A 17590-nucleotide genomic window follows, 5' to 3' on the forward strand; every position below is an offset into this window, starting at 1 on the left:
CCCAGGCCACACCAGGTACAGATCCGGTCCTAAGAAGGAGCCAGGCCAAGATCAGACTGCTGGAGGCAAGGTGCTGGGTGGGAGGGCCGGATAAACAGGCCTTGAAGTCCCAGCAGGCCCTGGCCATATCCCAGGCTTTTTTTTTTTTTTAAGATTTTATTTATTCATGAGAGAGGCAGAGAAGCAGGCTCCCTGCGGGGAGCTCACCGTGGGACTCGATCCCAGGTCTTCAGGATCACGTCCTGGGTGGAAGGCAGTGCTAAACCGCCAAGCCACCTGGGCTGCCCTGCCAGGCTTCTTAAATGTGCCACCGTGCCCGTGGGACAAGGGGCTGACTTGAAGACCTCTGCTGCAAGGGATCTCAAGAAGGCCGCTCAGCAGACAGGCGGACCCATTCGAGGTGGCCAGTTTGTCGGCCTCCCACCCCAGCCCCATAGCCCTGTGTCACCTCCCTCCTGCCCTGACAAGGCCTTGCCATGGATCCCTCTTGTCAGCACAGTGGGGCCACCTGAGGCCCTCGCTTCTCTCCTACGCGGCATCCATCCCTCACTTCCCATGTACCACCCCACTACCTTCCAGTCTAAAAAACCTATCAAACCCTCCAATGCTCCGGCCCAGTTCTGCGGCCATCTACACAGCACTGCTGATCTCCCTGCGGCCCCGGACAGCCACCCCTCTATGGCACCCCCACGTGCAGGGCAGGGCTTTAAACACAACCAGGCCTCAGCTTCCAGGCCTCCCCGACCCCCACCCCCACCTGGCAGCTCCAGACTTGCTGGCAACACCTGCATTAGGAAGCACGTTCTGGGCCAGCGAGACCCAGCGCCTAGGGGTGCTCCTCCCAGTCCTCTGAAGCCCCAGGAGCCCAGGAAAGGGAGAAAGAGGACCAGGCAGTGGCCACCCTCCCAAGCCACAGACCCCCTCCCCCAAACACGCTAGGAAAACCCACAGCACGTGGAGTCACTGACCAGGAGAGTGCCGCTCGGTCATCTCCGTTCGTGACTGTGCGGGCCTGCCGCCCGGGCTCCCGGTGGCCAGCCCCGGGACACCCCTGCCCACCCGAGGCAGAGGGCACCGGAGAAGGCGCTCAGGCCCCGCCGCCGGGCGAGCTGGCCAGGCCCCCACGGGAGACGCTCCGGAGCCGCGCCCTGCTATCCCGGGGTCCCTGGCCCTCCCCAGGTGGCTGTGACCCGCGTCGGGCAGCTAGGCCAGGAGATGCCAGCGGGGGGACAGCCCCGCACGGAGGCCACAGGCCGGGCCCGAGCCCGACGCCCCCCCAGGCGGGGGCAGGAGAGAGCGGGACCGGGAGGCCGTCCCTGCGGAGGGCTCGGGGGTACACAGGCCCATGGCACCTGGCCAAGGCGCGCCAGGGCTCCATCCTGCGGGGGACAGACGGCCTGGGACCCTCCTACCCCCCCGCCCCCAGCCAGGCTCCCGGGCTCGGGCACCAGGTGAGGAGGCCTGGTAGGTCCCCCAGAGCCAGCAGGGGGCGAGGCTCAGCCCCAGCAGGCCCCACACCAGCCCCGACCGCCGACAGGTGCCCCCCACCAGGGCCGGACCCACGTCATCCACTAGGTCTAGGGAGGGGATGGGGTCACCCTGGTCGGGAGCACCCCCGGCCCGTGGGTCCCGGCTGGTCCCCGGGTCCAGGCAGGCCCAGGCAGCAGATGGCGGAGCTGACCACCCCCGCCCCACAGGCAGCCTCCAGCCCTGGCCCAGCCACACCTCTGTGGCAGACCTTCCCCTGTGTCCCCCCCTCGCCCCCCCCCCCCCGTGAGGAGAGGGGAGCACTGGGCCTGCGGGGGGGGGGGGCTGGGGCTGCCGCTCCACTGAGCCTGTGACGGAGTCCCAGCACTTAAACACAGGGAACGTCAGTCTGGGGACCGTCGGGGGTCCCTTGGGCCACCCAGCCCCGGTGGGCTCACCCCACTCCAGGGCGCGGGGCCAAGGTGCTCCAGGGCAGCCCCACCGCCAGGGCCCTGACACAGCCAGGGGGACGAGGCTGGGGTGGCCGCCCAGACAGGCAGGGCCGGGAGCACGCAGGTGCCCGGTGACACGGGGGCCTCAGGTGCACTCAGCGCTCTGCTGCCCCGGACTGCGGGGTCTCCTCCTCGGGGGCAGGTGCCTCCAGGGGCACGTCACCCAGCAGCCCCCGCCCCACCCGCTCAGAGACTGGGTGACGGGCCCGCCTCCGCCACTCCCGGCGGGACGGTTCCTGAAGGTGTCCCTGAGCCACCCTGAGGCCGCAGCCAGGGGCGTCGGAGGGTGAGGGGAGCCCTGCACAGTGGGGGCGGCTGCCTTTGCCCTGGGTCAGCACCCCTGCAGAGGACAGGCCTGCACACGCGGCGGGGAGAGAGGCTGGCCCCTGGGGGCGGGGCGTGGACACCGGCCTATGCCGGGTGGCAGGGCCACTCCCACAGCGGCCACCAGGGGGAGCCCCCGTGCCAGGGGCGGGAGGGAGGGCTGAGCACCCACCGGGCCTCCGAGGGACAGGCCGGCGGGATGGTGAGGTCGCGGGTGGCCCGGGGCTGCGGATCCCGGGGCCTCGGTGTGTCGGGGGAGCCCTCTCAGGACCCCGCGGCCCTGCCCCTGCTGACGGGTGTCCCCGGGAGCCCGAGCACGTCCACGAGGCAAGGGGAAGGCCCAGCCAGCACCGCGGCCTGTGCCTCTGCGCCCGGGGAGCCCGGCCCCGCTCCCGAGACACGCACCGTCCTCGGGCTCCACGGGCACAGGGTGGCCACCAGGGGCCCCGCAGCGACAGGCAGCAGGACAAGCAGTCCCCGGAAGCTGCATGACACAGCAGAGCTGCTGAGCGAGTGGGAGCGTGTCACCGGGGAGCCCCGTGCGAGTCCCCGCCGGGGGGAGGACGCGGTGGCACCTCTCCGGACCAAGGACGTGCTGACACCCGCTCCTCTGTGCCCCTGCCCGCGGCCCCGCCACCCCCAGCCGGGCCGCCCCCACCTGGGCTGTGCCCCTGGGGCTTGTCCTCTGCACCTGCTGCCCCCGCCCACTTGGCAGCCGCCGGGGAGGCTGGACGGCGGGGAGGCCAGGGAGGAGGCCTGTGTGCACACAGAGGGGACCCCTGCCTCAGGGCGGCCGCTCCCCCCACGGGGTGGAAGGAGAGGACGGGGTGGGGCCCTGGGAGCCGGGAACCTGCTGCCACCCAGCCTGGGGGGACGACAGCTCCCCCGCGGGGCGCCCCCGGGCTGCGGTGACGGCAAGGGCTTCCTGGGCCTCCCCTGCACGGGGCGGCGAACTCCTGCCAGAGGCCCGAAGGCGCCCCCCCCTCGGGCCTCCCCTCCCCCCGGGGCTGTGCCCTAGGACGGGGACCCTCTGAAGCCGTGGAGCCGCCGCTCACTCGGTGGGCTGAGCGTCCCCTCTTGGTCTGGGCTCAGGTCACGGTGTCAGGGTCCTGGGATGGAGGCCGTGGGGCTCCCGGCTCAGCGGGGAGTCGGCTTGGGGATCCTGTCCCGCCCTCTCCCTCTGCCCCTCCTGGTCCCTTTGGTCTCAAAAAATAAACGTTTCTTTTTTTAAAGCTTTCATTTATTTATCCGTGAGAGAGGCAGAGACACAGGCAGGGGGAGAAGCTGGCTCCCCGCGGGGAGCCCGGCAGGGCACTGGATCCTACACCCCGGGATCAGGCCCCGAGCCCAAGGCAGGCACCCCAACGCTGAGCCAGCCGGACACCCCTCAACTAAATCAATCTTAAAAAAGAAAAGTAAGGAAAAGCCTGGAGAGTCTGATGACACCCAAACTCAAGATGTGTGCCTGACCAAAGACAAACCCCAAACCACAGAGTCAAGGGACAAGTGACAGGCGGGGAAAAAATAGCAGGCAGATGTGACTCAGCGCTGTCTCCTGACACGCAGAGCGCCAAGTGTCCACGAGGAAAAGGCCGAGGCGCCCGCGGACGGAGGGCCCGGGAGGCCGAGGCCGAGGACAGCCGAAGGCCACTCACCGGACCCGCGGCCAGGACGCGCTCACGGGCCAGGGTCCCCGAGCTGCTCGCTCCGGGGACAGACCGTGGCCAGGGACCGGCCTTGCCCTCCACCTGCCGCTCCCACCGACCGCGAGCCCGGGCCCGAGCGCCGCCGTGGGTGGGGGAGCGGGGGGCAGGGAGCGGGCCTCAGCCGGGAGCTGGGAAGAAGGGGTGCGAGGGGCAGCGCCCCAGGAGAGGCCCGCGCGGAGCAGAGCGCTGGGGGCCCTCGGCGGCAGGCCCGCGGCCCGGGCTCCCCAAGGCCACTGTCGCCGTCCAGGCCGCTCCTGTCCCGCCCGAGCGCGGCCGCGGGGTCTCCGCCCTGCAGTCCGAGGTCCGCCCTTCCCGTCTCCCTGGCCGGCGCCCCTGTGTCCTGGTGTGCACGTGCAGTCACCCGGGCCTGGGGCCGCCCGGCAGCGCCCCGAGCCGACGCCCCTTGCCCCCGGGCCGAGGCCGCTCCCCCCCGCCCACCCAGGCAGGGCAGGGCGACCGCCGCTCAGCAGGAAGTAAGTCCCGACCCCTCGAGGGCTGCAGCGCCCTGCGCCGGCCACGGGGACCCTGCGAAGGAGCCGGGCCAGGAGGGCAGGGAGCATGCGCACACCTAGGACTCCCGGCCCGGGCACCGCTGCTCACGGGGGGGGGGGGGGGGCGGTCCCGGCCGCGCAGCCGCAGCAGCCCGGAGGGAGCTGCCCGAGACGCTGTTCTCAGGCCCCACCTCAGGTGTGCAAGGTCAGAGTCCGGGGCGGAGCCCGCGACCGAGTGTGAACACACCCTGCGGGGCTTCCCATGCGGCCCTGCAGCGTGAGAACCGCGGCGCGCCCGGGTCCGGAAGGCCCCGCTCCTGGAGCAGCCTGGAGCCGCCCGTGCCGGCGCACCCTGCTGCGCTCCCCGCGACGGGCCGGCAGGCGGCACAGCTGACGGCCGCGGGGCGGAGGCCGGAGCGGCCCGGGCGTGCGGGTGCACGACTCCCTCCCGGGGACACCTGCCCAGGGCCGCGGGAAACGCTGCGTTACCTTCCTGCGGTGCCCACCGCACGAGAGTGCACACATGCCCCGGGGAGCACCGCGCCCCCGCGCACTGGCCGCCGCCCTGCCCACCTGCCCGGGTACTGGGCGTGTGTGTGCACGCGTGTGCGTGTGCGTGTGCACCTGCTGCGGGGACCCCGGGACCCGCGCTTTGCAGAGAACCGTCCGAAGCACCCCGAGGGCGCTGGAACACGGTGGCCTGCTGCAGGGGGTGCGCGCGGCAGGGCCCGCGGCGGGCGGGGCGAGGAGCAGGGCGCGCGCGTGCGTGTGGCAGGGCCACGGCCGGGGTCGGCCCTGCGAGGGGGATCGCCCAGGAGCCCCCCGCCGAGCCGCTCTCAGGGGCCAGGCCTGCGACAGAGTCGGTCCCCGGTCGTCCCGGGGGTTCCCCGCCCCCCCTGCCCCGACTCCGGCCCCGGGGGCCCCGGTACACCACGCCCGGCCGCCTGCGGCTCAGACTCCCAGGACGGCGCGGGCGGGACCCGCAGGGCGCGCGGGACAGGAGCCCGACGGAGCCCTCCGCGGCGCCCCGGGGCCCGGACGCCCTAGGGGCTTCTCCTCGGCCTCCGCCCGGAAGGACGGGGCCCCCTGGCCTCGGGGAAGGCGGCCTCCGGGCGGGCCCACACCCCCGGAGCCCAGATCCCCGGAGCGGCGGGGCCGGAGCCCAGGGACCCGGGCACGACGGGAAGGCTGGGCCGAGGTTCCCGCGCGCTGGCCCCGCCCCGACGCCCAGGGGAATCCCCCTCACATCCCTCTGCGCAGGCGCGGGGGCCCCTCCCCGCCCGTAGCGGGGCCCGCCCTCCTGGCCCGCCCCTTCCGCTTCGCTCCGCCAATCACGAAGCTCGATTCCTGACGGGCCCGCCCCCTGGCCGACTGAGAAAGACCGGCCCCTGGGAGCCTGACGGACGCCCCGCTGCCCAATCACAACCCGCAGGCCCCTCGAGCTCCGCCCCCGCGCCCCCTCCTAGCCCCCGGCCCGGGACCGGCGGGAGGCCTGCACGCGGGTCCCCGTTCTTCGGAGGTGGCGTGGGGACTGGGGACTCCGCAGAGTCGCCGAGTCGTCCTGTGGGCCCTCGCCAAGCCCTGCCTGTGTGCTTTGGTTTGAACTTGGGTCTGGGAGCGAGGAAACTCCGGGGAGTGACCCGGAGCCGCCAGGGCGCTTCGCGCGGTTCCCCTAGGGCCGGCGTGTTGCACGACTGCGCGGTGGCGCACTAGCAAATGGCACGGGGGCACCCGAGGGCCGCTCGGAGCGTGGTGCGTCCGTGTGCGCGCGCGCGGCCCCGCACGCGGGTAGATCCAAGTGACCCCTCGCGCATCCTGCCCACTCGTTCCCTCCCGAGGAGCCCCCCGTTGGCCTAAGCACAGCCTCCTCCCCTCTCCTCCCGCCCTTCGGCCACCAGTGCTGTGTTTTGGTGTTGCGCTTGGTCCCTTGATCACTGAGGGAAACGGACCGGCGCGCTGTGCAGACCGCATCAGTAACCTGGGGCGATGCCCCCCCCCCGCCGCCTCCCCTCACACCACGCCGTGGAGGCCCATCCAGATTGCTGCGTGTGTCCACAGTCGGTTCTTCCTTCCTACTGCGAGCTGCAGCCCTTGCCCTGGGGCAGCCAGGGGGCACGCGCTTCCTCCCCCCCCCCCCCCCCCCCGCGGAGGGCGGGATGCCTGTTGCCAGCTGCGGGTTCCTACCACTACACCTGCTGGAACATTCATGGACACGTTTCTGTGTCATCCTGTGTCCATCTGTTTGGTATAAATGGCCAAGGGTACAATGGTGGGGCCTGTGGCGATGGACGCTTGGCTTTAAAGTCTATCTTCTTCGGGATCCCTGGGTGGCTCAGCGGTTTAGCACCTGCCTTGGGCCCAGGGCGCGATCCTGGAGTCCCGGGATGGGTCCGGGTTGGGCTCCCTGCATGGAGCCTGCTTCTCCCTCTGCCTGTGTCTCTGTCTCTCTCTATCTCTCTCTGTGTCTATCATGAATAAATAAATAAATCTTTAAAAAAATAAAGTCTATCTTCTTGGAGTCCTCTCTGCACCACTGTGGGGCTGGGGCTCAGGATCCCGAGATCGAGAGTCCCACGCTCTGCAGACTGAGCCAGCCCACGCCCCTGGACGCTTAATTTTAAGGACCTGCCGGAGGGGCAGCCCTGATGGCCCAGCGCTTTGGCGCCGCCTTTGACCCAGGCCATGATCCTGGAGAATCAGGATGAAATCTCTCATGAATAAATGAATAAAATCTTTAACAAAAAAGGTCTGTGGAAACCTTCCAGGTCTTTATTTATTTTTTTTTTAATTTATGATAGTCACAGAGAGAGAGAGAGAGAGAGAGAGAGAGAGAGAGAGAGAGGGAGGCAGAGACACAGGCAGAGGGAGAAGCAGGCTCCATGCACCGGAAGCCCGATGTGGGATTCGATCCCTGGTCTCCAGGATCGCACCCTGGGCCAAAGGCAGGCGCCAAACCGCTGCGCCACCCAGGGATCCCCCTTCCAGGTCTTTAAACAAATGTCCAGCTCACTGCTTCTCTGGCTGCATGGCTTTGACAGCCTCCATGTACCATAGTTTACATAATGCGTCCCCCCAGTCGGTGGTACTTGTCCCTTTCTCCTCTGTCTCTGCGGTTCATCGCAGCGCTGCAAGTCCACACCGTGAAGGTGTCAATCGCCCGCCAGGCCGCTCCCTCTTCCTGGTGGAATCGCCAGGTCAAGACCAGTGCGCACTGGACGTCTTAATACGCCAAGTAATTGCCTCCCCGAAAGACGGGTACTTGCCCTCCACTAGGGCTCTTAGTTGTCACGAATGTTGCACATGTTTCCCTCAGTACGTCTTTGTCTTGAAAGACTCAGCTTGCTGCTTGGGCTGTCAAGAGGTTATGGGTGTTGGGCGCCCGGTGGCTCAGCGGTTGAGCGTCTGCCTTTGGCTCCGGGCGTGATCCCGGGGTCCTGGGCTCCCCGCAGGGAGCTGCTTCTCCCTCTGCCTGTGTCTCTGCCTCTCTCTCTGTGTGTGTCTCTCAGGCAGAGGCAGAGACACAGTGAGAGGGAGAAGCAGGCCCCATGCAGGGAGCCCGACGCAGGACTCGATCCCGGGTGCAGGATCATGCCCTGGGCCGAAGGCAGGCGCTAAACCACAGAACCACCCAGAGATACCACTCAAAAAGTCTTTTTTTTTTTTTTTAAAAAAAGAGAAGTTATGCCTCTTTTTTAAGATTTTACTTTGAAGCGCTGTGTACACCCACGTGGGGCTCGCACCCACAACCCCGAGGTCGAGTTGCTTGCTCAGCAGCGGAGCCGGCCAGGCGCCCCGAAGTTGCACTCGTTTGTAGGACCAAATGTACGAAGCTCCCAGTCGATGATCTGGGGGTCGCACAACCCCGGGCACAAAGGCCTCTTCCCTCGCGTGAGGCCGGTCAGGTGACTCGGGGGGAGCTCGGCAGTCCCCGCTGCCAGTCCCTCCGTGCCCCGCGCTGGCAGGGTGGCCCGCTGGGCCCATCGCCGCGGCCCCGGGCGTCGTCCACACGGTCCCGTGCTGCCCGGGGCCGCAGGGTGGGGGCCGGCCCCGCCGCTCTGCCCCCCCCCCCCCCGGCCCTGCCGACCCGGGATGCCAGTCCAGTGCGGGAGAGGGGCAGGAAGTGGGGAATGGGGAAAGGTTAGTGACGCTGTTTCGGTGCATCGGTGGCCCTCAGGTCAGCCAGGGAGATCCCTGGGGAGCAGAGCCGGGGAATGAGAGGAGCGAGCGGGGATGAGGCCGCGGCTGCGGGCGGGGGGGGGGGGGGGGGGGAGCTGCCCTGGGGTTTCCCGGTGCCAGGGGGGACGGCTTTCAGCAGGGACAGCAGGTCCCGCCAAACCCAAGCCCAGGTTCGGGAAGGGTGAGGTCCGCGGGGGAAGGAAGGACAGGGATAGGAAAAGAGGTGGGTGTGAATGAGTTGTGGGTGGGGCGCGGCGGAGATCCCCCCACTCCCGTCCCAGTGTCCCCGAGCAGGGGCTGCCTTCCCCAGGCTGCGGGGCCGAGGGGCTCCAGCGGGCCCCCCCGCTGCTGGAGGAGCCGCCCCCCGCCGTCCTGCCAGCACTGCTGGCTCCTGGCCCAGCTCCCCAGGGGGGAGCCCCGTCTCCAGGTGAGGAACGGAGGAGAGCCCTCCAGCGGGTGGGGCGGCTTCCTCTGCACCCCCGAATGGCAGGCAGCTGAGGCCCCCGTCCAGGCCGCGGGGCTGCCAGCCCAGCCCTTCGGGGGGCCTGCTCTACAGTCCCCCGGGGATCCCGCAGGCTCCTGAGGCCTGAGAGGGGGGCCCAGGCGAGTACCCCCGGGGGCCTCGGGCCAGCACGCAGCCGAGGGCGGAGGGTGAGCCCGAGAAGGGCCTGCCCACGTGGTTAACTGCGTGTGTGTGCGTGTGTGGGTGCGCGTGTGTGTAGGGGGCTGCACCTCAGGGACTGACCTTTGGATCCTGCTGAGCTCACGGAGGGTGCTCACAGGTATTTACACACGTTTTGCACTACAGGGGTAGAAAGCCACTCACTCCCCACGTGGCCAACAGCCCCTGAGCTACACGGACCCGAGGACCCAGGGCAAGGTGTGCCGGGAAGAGCCGTCATCCGAGGGGCCCAGGCCAGGCGCAGCTGGGCGGCCGGTCGCCAGGGCCGCACCTCTGGGTGTCGGGGTGGGGCGTCCCAGCCCCAGGCTGGGTGTAGGGCTTCCTTCAAACACAGGGAAGCATCCAGGCAGGTGTGGGAAAGCACAGGAGGCCTAAGAACCAGGGTCATTGCAGCAGGAATGGCAGGGGGGGGGGAGTGGGGGGGTACGGCAGAGGCGGGCCCCTGGGGCCTCAGCAGCCCCCTCCTGCGCGGGGGTCCCCCCTCGGCAGCAGCCCCCCCAGGGAGGCCAGGGCTTGGCTCTTCCAGGGCCCTCGGGGCTTCCGACGCCAGCCTCCCCCCTCCTGCCCTAGGCCTGGGCCTCAGCTTCCTCCCATAGCCCCGGGGCTCCGGGGGGCTCCGGGCTGCCCGTCCACGCAGTCCCTGCAGTCCCTGCAGGCCGGGGGCCCTGCTGCTCGCGTGCAGTTCCCTCCGCGGAGGGACTGTTTCTAGAATGCTGACTCCTGCCGCCTGATTGGGGACTGAACCGGCGCGGCCCCGGAGCCGGCTCCGCCCTTGCCCTTGGGGGGGTGAGGCTCTCGGGCGGGCGGCAGGGAGCCCCCAGTCGGGGAGCCGGGGGCGGGCGGGTGCTCCCCTGCAGTCGTGGCGCTCACGATGGCTGCGAGGTCGGGGTGCGCGAGGAGCCCGGGGCGCCCCCGGCAGCGCGCGGCGAGGCGGGGATGAGCGCAGGGTCCTTCCCTGTCCGCTCGGCTCACAGTAGGACCAGCAGCGCCCCTGCACCGCAGCCCCCCAAATCCCCTTACTCGCTCTCCCTCAAGGGCTCAGGGCTGGAAATCAGACACGGGGTTTCATTGTGCGGCTCACAGATGCCGACGTCAGTGGAATTCCCAGGCTCTCTGCGTTTCCCACGTGCAAGGGAGGCCGGCGTGGAGGAGCGCGGCCCTGCAGCCCGGAATTGGGACCCACGGTGGGCCTCGCTGGGAGCTGAGAATTGGGGTGCCCTGGGTGCCTCTGAGCCCTGCTTGTCGGTGGAAGTAGTTGGGTTTTGCGACTAAGGGAGTAGTATTTCCTCGCTAGAGGAATGTGGCATTACTTCTGGGGTAGGTGCCTTGCAAGGGAGCTCAGTCGTCCTTGAGTCCCCGTGCAACAGCCCCTTTACCATTCAACCCATTACTAGGGTGCAATAATAGTATGTGCCACGGGGACAAAGTCTGAACCATGAGGAAATAGCCCACAGATCAGTATAAACCCCCAGATTTAACTGGGGATTCACAAATGAGTCCAATTTGATTTTGCATCGCAGTGCATTCTCGGGTTGTCAGAGTAAGTAAGGAGGTGAATTGAGACACTCAGTGGTGCTGAAATCACTGATTGTGGTGCACTTAGGAGAAGTTCCAGATTGAATGCGGTAGTGCATGCGCTGGTGGGAAATCTAGCCCCACACTTGGTTTGTTGACTGCAATTTGGACTCACTGCTGTCCTTATTTGATTTTTTTTAAAGATTTTTTAAAATTCTTATTTATTTATGATAGTCAGAGAGAGAGAGAGAGAGAGAGAGAGAGAGAGAGAGAGGCAGAGACACAGGCAGAGGGAGAAGCTGGCTCCATGCACCGGGAGCCCGACGTGGGATTTGATCCTGGGTCTCCAGGATCACACCCTGGGCCACAGGCAGGCGCTAAACCGCTGCGCCACCCAGGGATCCCCTTATTTGATTTTTTTAAGATTGTATTTATTTATGAGACACACAGAGACAAAGAGAGTCATAGATAGAGGGAGAAGTAGGCTCCCTGTGGGGAGCCTGATGTGGGACTCTATCCGAGAACCCCGGGGTCACGCCCTGAGCCAAAGCAGATGCTCAACCACTGTGCCACCAGGTTTCCGTACTTGATGGGTTTCAGTGCTAGGATTGCCTTCGTATGAGGTAGAGAAGGGAATCCAACGTGGTAGGGGGAGAAAAAAAAATAAAGTGTTAGATGGAGGGATGCCTAGGTGGCTCAGTGGTTGAGCGCCTCCCTTCAGCCCAGGGCGTGATCCTGGAGTCCCAGGATTGAGTCCCACGTCGGGCTCCCTGCATGGAGCCTGCTTCTCCATCTGCTTTTGTCTGTGCCTCTCTTTCATGAATAAATAAATAAAATCTTTTTAAAAAAGTGTTAGAGGGAGGGCAATTTGTAGGTAGATTCATCACAGTGGATCTGAACACCCCACTCACTATGTTCCATGGAAAGGCCTAGAGGCAGCTCTTTTTATTTTTTTTTAATTTTTAAAAGATTATTTATTTATTCATGAGAGACACATACAGAGAGAGAGAAAGAGAGAGACACAGGCAGAGGGAGAAGCAGGCTCCATGCAGGGAGCCTGGGGTGGGACTCGACCCTAGAACTCCAGGATCATGCTCTGGGCAGAAGGCAGGCTCTATACTGCTGAGCCACCCAGGGACCCCGAAGCAGCTCTTTTCAGTGAAGCTTTGAGAGAACATTTAGAGTGGGAACCCTTGCATCTTTCAAAAGCTCTGAAAAGCTCACCATGGGGCTGCCTGGAAGGCTCAGCTGGTAAAGCATGAGAGTCTTGATCCCTGGGTCAAGAGTTCAAGCCCTCAAAAAAAAAATTTTTTTAAAGATCATCATGAATGAAATAAGAAGCCAGAACGGTGTACCATGTTTGATACACATAACTCTAAATGCTGTAGGTTGGGAACAAAATAACCTTTCGCTGTCCTGGTGGAATCATAGAGTGTTACGGAGTTTCCAGAACCACAGGGAGCTGGGTTCCCTGGGAAGCCCTCTGCACTACTGCTCCAAGGAGAAACCACAGGAGACCTGCAGGCATTTACTCAACTGACAGTCGTCCTGGAGAAGAACTGGTGTGCTTGGTCAGGAGTGCCTCCTTGGTAGGCCACACCTATCAAGTGACACGGTTAAGACCTTGTCATCTTTGTCCTGTTCCCCACCTCCAGAACGGTGGGCACTTCTGGCCGGGACTGAGATGGCTGGTAACTGCAGCGCCGCGTGGGCGGCCCTACTGGAGTCCACTCCTGTGGGAGGGGGGGCTTTATTGTAGGGCGATCCATTTCGGAGGCGCACTCTCGGCGCTGGCACGCAGCGGCGGGGCAAGGGGGCGTGTGCGGCAGGGCCACCCTCTGGGGCCGGGGGCGGTGGAAGCGCCCACGAGCGCCCACTAAGGCCGCTCTCAGAGGCTAGGAGTGGGGCGCGGCCAGAGAAGGAATGACAGTGCTCCTTCGCCGTCTTGGGTGGGGGTTGCCGCCCTCGTTCTCCAAGTCACCCCGGGGCGCCCCAAGTTTCTTTTCTCTGCCGGGTCAGGGTGGGCGGGGAGGGGATAGGCGGGGCGGGAGCAAATGAGCACACGGGGTCTCTCGGGCCCCGGATCACGGGTGAGGCGCTCCCCCCCCCCCCGCGCGGACCTTTTTCTCGCGAGAGCGCGCAGCCCCGCCCTGCGCCTCCGGCGAACGAGGGATCTGCGCGTGGTTCCCAGCCGAGCCAGGTCCGGAGCGTCCGGTTAGGGCGGGGGAGGCGTGGGCGGGGGGAGCCGGCGGCTCCGCCGACAAAGGAACGCTGAGCGAGACTCCAGCCTGGCGTGTGTCGTGGGGCCCTGGAGCCCAGAGGGAGGGTGTCAGCCCCGTGACCTTCAGGAACCCGCACGCAGCCGCGTAAGCCCCACTCGAGGGTGTTTTCCTTCTTTTTCAGGACCACAGGTCTCTCACAGTTAGGGCAAAGCCTCGGGCAAGAGCCCTACACCCAAGATGGCCAGCCGGAAACAGGCCTCTCCGCGCCGATGTGGCGACGCCCGATTGGCCGGCCGGCCGCCCGCGCACCAGCTCCGGGCGGGGACCCAGCCCGCGCAGGTCCGGACGCCACGCCCGTGCGCAGGCGCACCGGGCGGCTGCATCTGTGGTCCGGAAGTGTGCCAGAGCGCCCACCCGCCCCGGCCGCGACTCTATGGTAACTGCGCGGGAAGATAGTCCGCCTATATAAGGCCTGCGCAGGCGTGGGAGCGCCTCTTTTTCCTTCGGCGCGGTGAGTAGCCGGGGTTCCGGGCCTGTCCCGTGCCCTCTCTGACTCTCTGGCCTGCTTGGAGGCCTGTCTCCGTCTTCTCTTCCGACTTTGTCTGTTTCGTTGCAGCCACTGAAGATCTGGTGTCGCCATGGGTCGCCGCCCCGCCCGGTGGTGAGTGCCCAACCCGTACAATTTGGCAGCTGAGAAAGGAGGGAGGACTGCGCTTGGCTGCTAAAAGCAGCCGTGGGGTGGGGCCTCGAGTGGAGCGCTCCTGTGCTGGGGACACACTCCACGTCTCTCCCAGTGCCTCCCGGGTCGCTTGGGATCTTCGATTATACTGTTTAAGGTCCATGCGGCTTTTCAGAGCATCTTCTGTTTTGTTGGGTGTTGGGGTGGCCGATTTTCCTTAGACTGGCTGCGCTCCGTCACTTTCGGCCTGGAAACCACATCCGCCTTGCATCCTTCCTGTCTTGGAAATTCGCCGCCTTAGGAAGCTCGATATCCTTTCAGGGCCTTTGTGTGCTATCCCGGTCTTATTTCCGGGCGACATGCCCGTGCCTCCTCGGGCGCCAAGGGCCGCCCTGAAAAGCGGGCTCAGTCGCCTTGTGTGCCCTGCAGGGGGCGTTAGAATCTCTTCACACGTGGTCCGGAGCCCCGATTTAATGCCACGTGCCCAAAAGTCGGTGGATAGCATGAAACTGACTCCCTAATACGCAGCAAATCTTCCGTGTCTTGAAGTGAGAGGGCCTTTTTTTTTTTTTTGGTACCTAGAAGAGTCCCCTAGGATCTGTTAGAAGTATGAGGCCATAAAGGATCAAGCGAGGTTTTTGGGCTTTTATATTCTTAGAATGGGTGTTTTCTAAGTTCTGACCACCATGTTTTGGTTGTCTTGCTTAGATCCAGTTTCCAGAACTGGAAACAGATTGATACGTTGTTGCCCTCCCCATTCGCAGCCCTCCTTTGGTCTTAACTTAAGGGAGCCTCAAAGTGTTTATTGTTACATTTACTTGTGAACTTTAAACTTCGGTTTCCTCCCGTCTCCGCAGTTACCGGTACTGTAAGAACAAGCCGTATCCAAAGTCTCGCTTCTGCAGAGGTGTCCCTGGTAAGTAGTGGGCGTGCTCCCAAACTGGTTTGGCCGTACTGACTCAATTGCCAATGGCATCCCCCTCCCCCACACACCTAACCAAGGTCTTTTCAGATGCCAAGATTCGCATCTTTGATCTGGGGCGGAAGAAGGCAAAAGTGGATGAGTTCCCATTATGTGGCCACATGGTGTCAGATGAGTATGAGCAGCTCTCCTCTGAAGGTGAGGCAGGATTCCTTAATGGCTGTCCCTTCTAGCTGCCCCCCACCAGACCCAGAACACACTGCACTGGATTTCTATTTTATTTTTATTTTTTAATTTTTATTTATTTATGATAGTCACAGAGAGAGAGAGAGAGGCAGAGACATAGGCAGAGGGAGAAGCAGGCTCCATGCACCGGGAGCCTGACATGGGATTTGATCCCGGGTCTCCAGGATCGTGCCCTGGGCCAAAGGCAGGCGCCAAACCGCTGCGCCACCCAGGGATCCCTGGATTTCTATTTTAATGAGTGCCTAACGGTGAGGCTTTCTGAAAAACTCCCCCATCAGTACAGATATACTGTGAGTTGGGGAGGGTTACAATAAAAACGTGTGTGTTTATCTCCTCTCACTCTGTTGCCACATGTCATCACCCTAGCCCTGGAGGCTGCCCGTATTTGTGCCAACAAGTACATGGTGAAAAGCTGTGGCAAAGATGGTTTTCACATCCGAGTGCGGCTCCATCCCTTCCATGTTATCCGTATCAACAAGATGTTGTCCTGTGCTGGAGCTGACAGGTGAGCTGGGTCTTGGGTCTCTGCCTTTTCAAGTGTTTACCCATAACTTGAGGCCTTTGTTTGGCTTGGTTTTTTTTTTCATTAGGGCAAAGAGATGGCCTCACATACAAAATTCAACCATTTAATAATACAGCCAGGTTAAATTTAGGCTACCAAACGGATCTTAATGGGCCATTTTTGCCCCATACCACCACAGAGAACTGATTTGCAGAAACAAGCACAAAAGACATTGTGACTGTCTTAGCCTCTTGGTGACAGGTGGAGGGGGCTGCTTCTGAGGGAGTAACTTTAATCCTGATGCCAGCCATCTGCCAGCAAGCAGGTAGCTGAAGCAGTCACAGGTTGGAGGGCTTTCAGATGAGCCAATGACCCCTTAGAGGGACTGGCTAGTCTGTTTTGAGTTTTGTTTTCTGCAGCCAATTAAGCCGACTGTGCTCTTTCTCCATGGGGGCCCAGTGTGCCATGGTTGCAAACAGTAGCCTCCTTGGTAGTGTATGCAGCCTGTTGATCGTATGGGTTGCCCTAAGGGACCTTGGAGACAGCCCTTTGTGGTCAACTTTGAGGTCTGACATCATGCTATCTCCAATCTAGGCTGCAGACAGGTATGCGAGGTGCCTTTGGGAAGCCCCAGGGCACAGTAGCCAGGGTCCACATTGGCCAAGTCATCATGTCCATCCGTACCAAGCTGCAGAACAAGGAGCATGTGATTGAGGCCCTACGCAGGGCCAAGTTCAAGTTCCCTGGCCGCCAGAAGGTGAGTTGTGCTGAAACCACCATCCTGCCTTTGCTTGCCCCAGTGTATAGGTTGCCTGATGCCATTCTCTTCATCTCTCCCTAGATCCACATCTCCAAGAAGTGGGGCTTTACTAAGTTTAATGCGGACGAATTTGAAGATATGGTGGCCGAAAAGCGGCTCATCCCAGATGGCTGTGGGGTCAAATACATCCCTAATCGTGGCCCCTTGGACAAATGGAGGGCTCTCCACTCATGAGAACCTTGCACCACCCGAACCCTATTCATGCCCACCAATAAATCCTGCTTCCTGTCTGTCTGTCTGTGCATCTGGATTCATGGAGGGTGGGGGGCTCTTTGGAAATCATGAAAAGACTATAAACTGGCCCTGGGCCAGCAAGGAAACATTAGGAATATGGCCTAGAACACCCCATCCTCCAAGTTGCCTAAATGGCACTATGATTTGGACCTGCCTAGGTCAGAAATTCAGTTCAGAATATCTTTTCACAAGTCCAGGCTGTGATGACTCCATAGGCATTGAATGCTGCTTTAGTCCAGTGCCGTGCCCCATTGTGATGAAAAAGGGCTTGTGGCCTACGGTTAACTTTTAACTTGGAGCTGCTGCAAAAGTTCTCCCTGAGGACCCTATCGGAAACATAACTGGAAATGGGGAGAAGTGAGAATAGGCCTGGTTCCAGACACCTTTTAGCCAGTCCTCTAGAAGACAGGTCTTGAAGTTGGCTCATGAAGAGTTGTGTTCAAGTTTTCAGGCAGCAGTCCTGACTCCACTCCTGGGGACTCCTTTCACATCCTTGGTCACTGTGGCCAGTGTCCTTTCTGATACCCAGCTCCCAACCTTAAATGGCCCATAGGGCTTAGCAAGAAGACCTCATGGCAAGTAGTGTGCAGCTCCCCTGGGCTTGGGGATTCCGGAGTGCTGTCTGGCACCTCAATTGTGTGCCAGGTTTACAAGAGCGTTGGATTCCACATCCTGGGGGAAGAAAGATACCCCAGGAACTCTACTAGGCCTGATGGCGCGTGGCTCTGCACCCAGAAGAGAATCCTAAAGGAATCTGGCTCCAGAGCAGGGCACAGTGGTTGCAGAGACTCTCTACTGCTTGCCCAGGCTGGGCTGTGTGCTGCATGTAAGCTCTGTGGCCCGTCCTCTGGCCTTTTGCAATCATTACTAAACAGCCATTTCTAAGGTTTAAAACCCCCTTTATTTTTGGCCTTGAAATGGTTCTAAACCGTAAGTATTTGTGCTAAAATGGCCCTGATATCCTGCTAGGTGGTTTTACCGAGCTGTTCCCCAGAAATTGAAACTGGGGAAAGGAAGAGTTCTGTGATCCCGACGTCCTAATAAAGAGTCCTTAACCTACAAGCCCGCATATCCACACGGTTGCTATTACGT

The 17590-nt window shown here is 63.0% G+C and overlaps 1 protein-coding gene and 1 non-coding gene across 3 annotated transcripts; both read left to right on the forward strand.

The window, feature by feature from the left end:
• Window positions 1-13595: 13595 nt before the first annotated feature.
• On the forward strand, window positions 13596-16498 carry RPL10 (ribosomal protein L10). 2 transcript variants are annotated; one of them, XM_055338311.1, is made up of 6 exons: window positions 13596-13756; window positions 14632-14690; window positions 14787-14894; window positions 15309-15447; window positions 16039-16201; window positions 16286-16498. In XM_055338311.1, the coding sequence occupies exons 1-6, from the start codon at window positions 13734-13736 to the stop codon at window positions 16436-16438; spliced, it is 645 nt and encodes a 214-aa protein (XP_055194286.1). In that variant the 5' UTR covers window positions 13596-13733; the 3' UTR covers window positions 16439-16498. The 2 variants fall into 2 exon arrangements, with proteins under 2 accessions (XP_055194286.1, XP_055194287.1); XM_055338312.1 differs by lacking the exon at window positions 16286-16498 and having other exon boundaries at window positions 16050-16158.
• On the forward strand, window positions 15858-15991 carry LOC129518979 (small nucleolar RNA SNORA70). Its single transcript, XR_008666304.1, has one exon. It is a non-coding gene; the product is annotated as a small nucleolar RNA SNORA70 (small nucleolar RNA).
• Window positions 16499-17590: the final 1092 nt, after the last annotated feature.

Source organism: Nyctereutes procyonoides, unplaced genomic scaffold (genome assembly GCF_905146905.1).
Source record: "Nyctereutes procyonoides isolate TBG_1078 unplaced genomic scaffold, NYPRO_anot_genome, whole genome shotgun sequence".
NCBI lineage: Eukaryota > Metazoa > Chordata > Mammalia > Carnivora > Canidae > Nyctereutes > Nyctereutes procyonoides.

Coding starts and splice junctions, on each gene's coding strand:
- RPL10 (XM_055338311.1), top strand. CDS start 13,734: ATGGGTCGCCGCCCCGCCCGGTG. Junction 13,757..14,631: donor GGTCGCCGCCCCGCCCGGTG/GTGAGTGCCCAA, acceptor CCGTCTCCGCAG/TTACCGGTACTGTAAGAACA. Junction 14,691..14,786: donor CTTCTGCAGAGGTGTCCCTG/GTAAGTAGTGGG, acceptor AGGTCTTTTCAG/ATGCCAAGATTCGCATCTTT.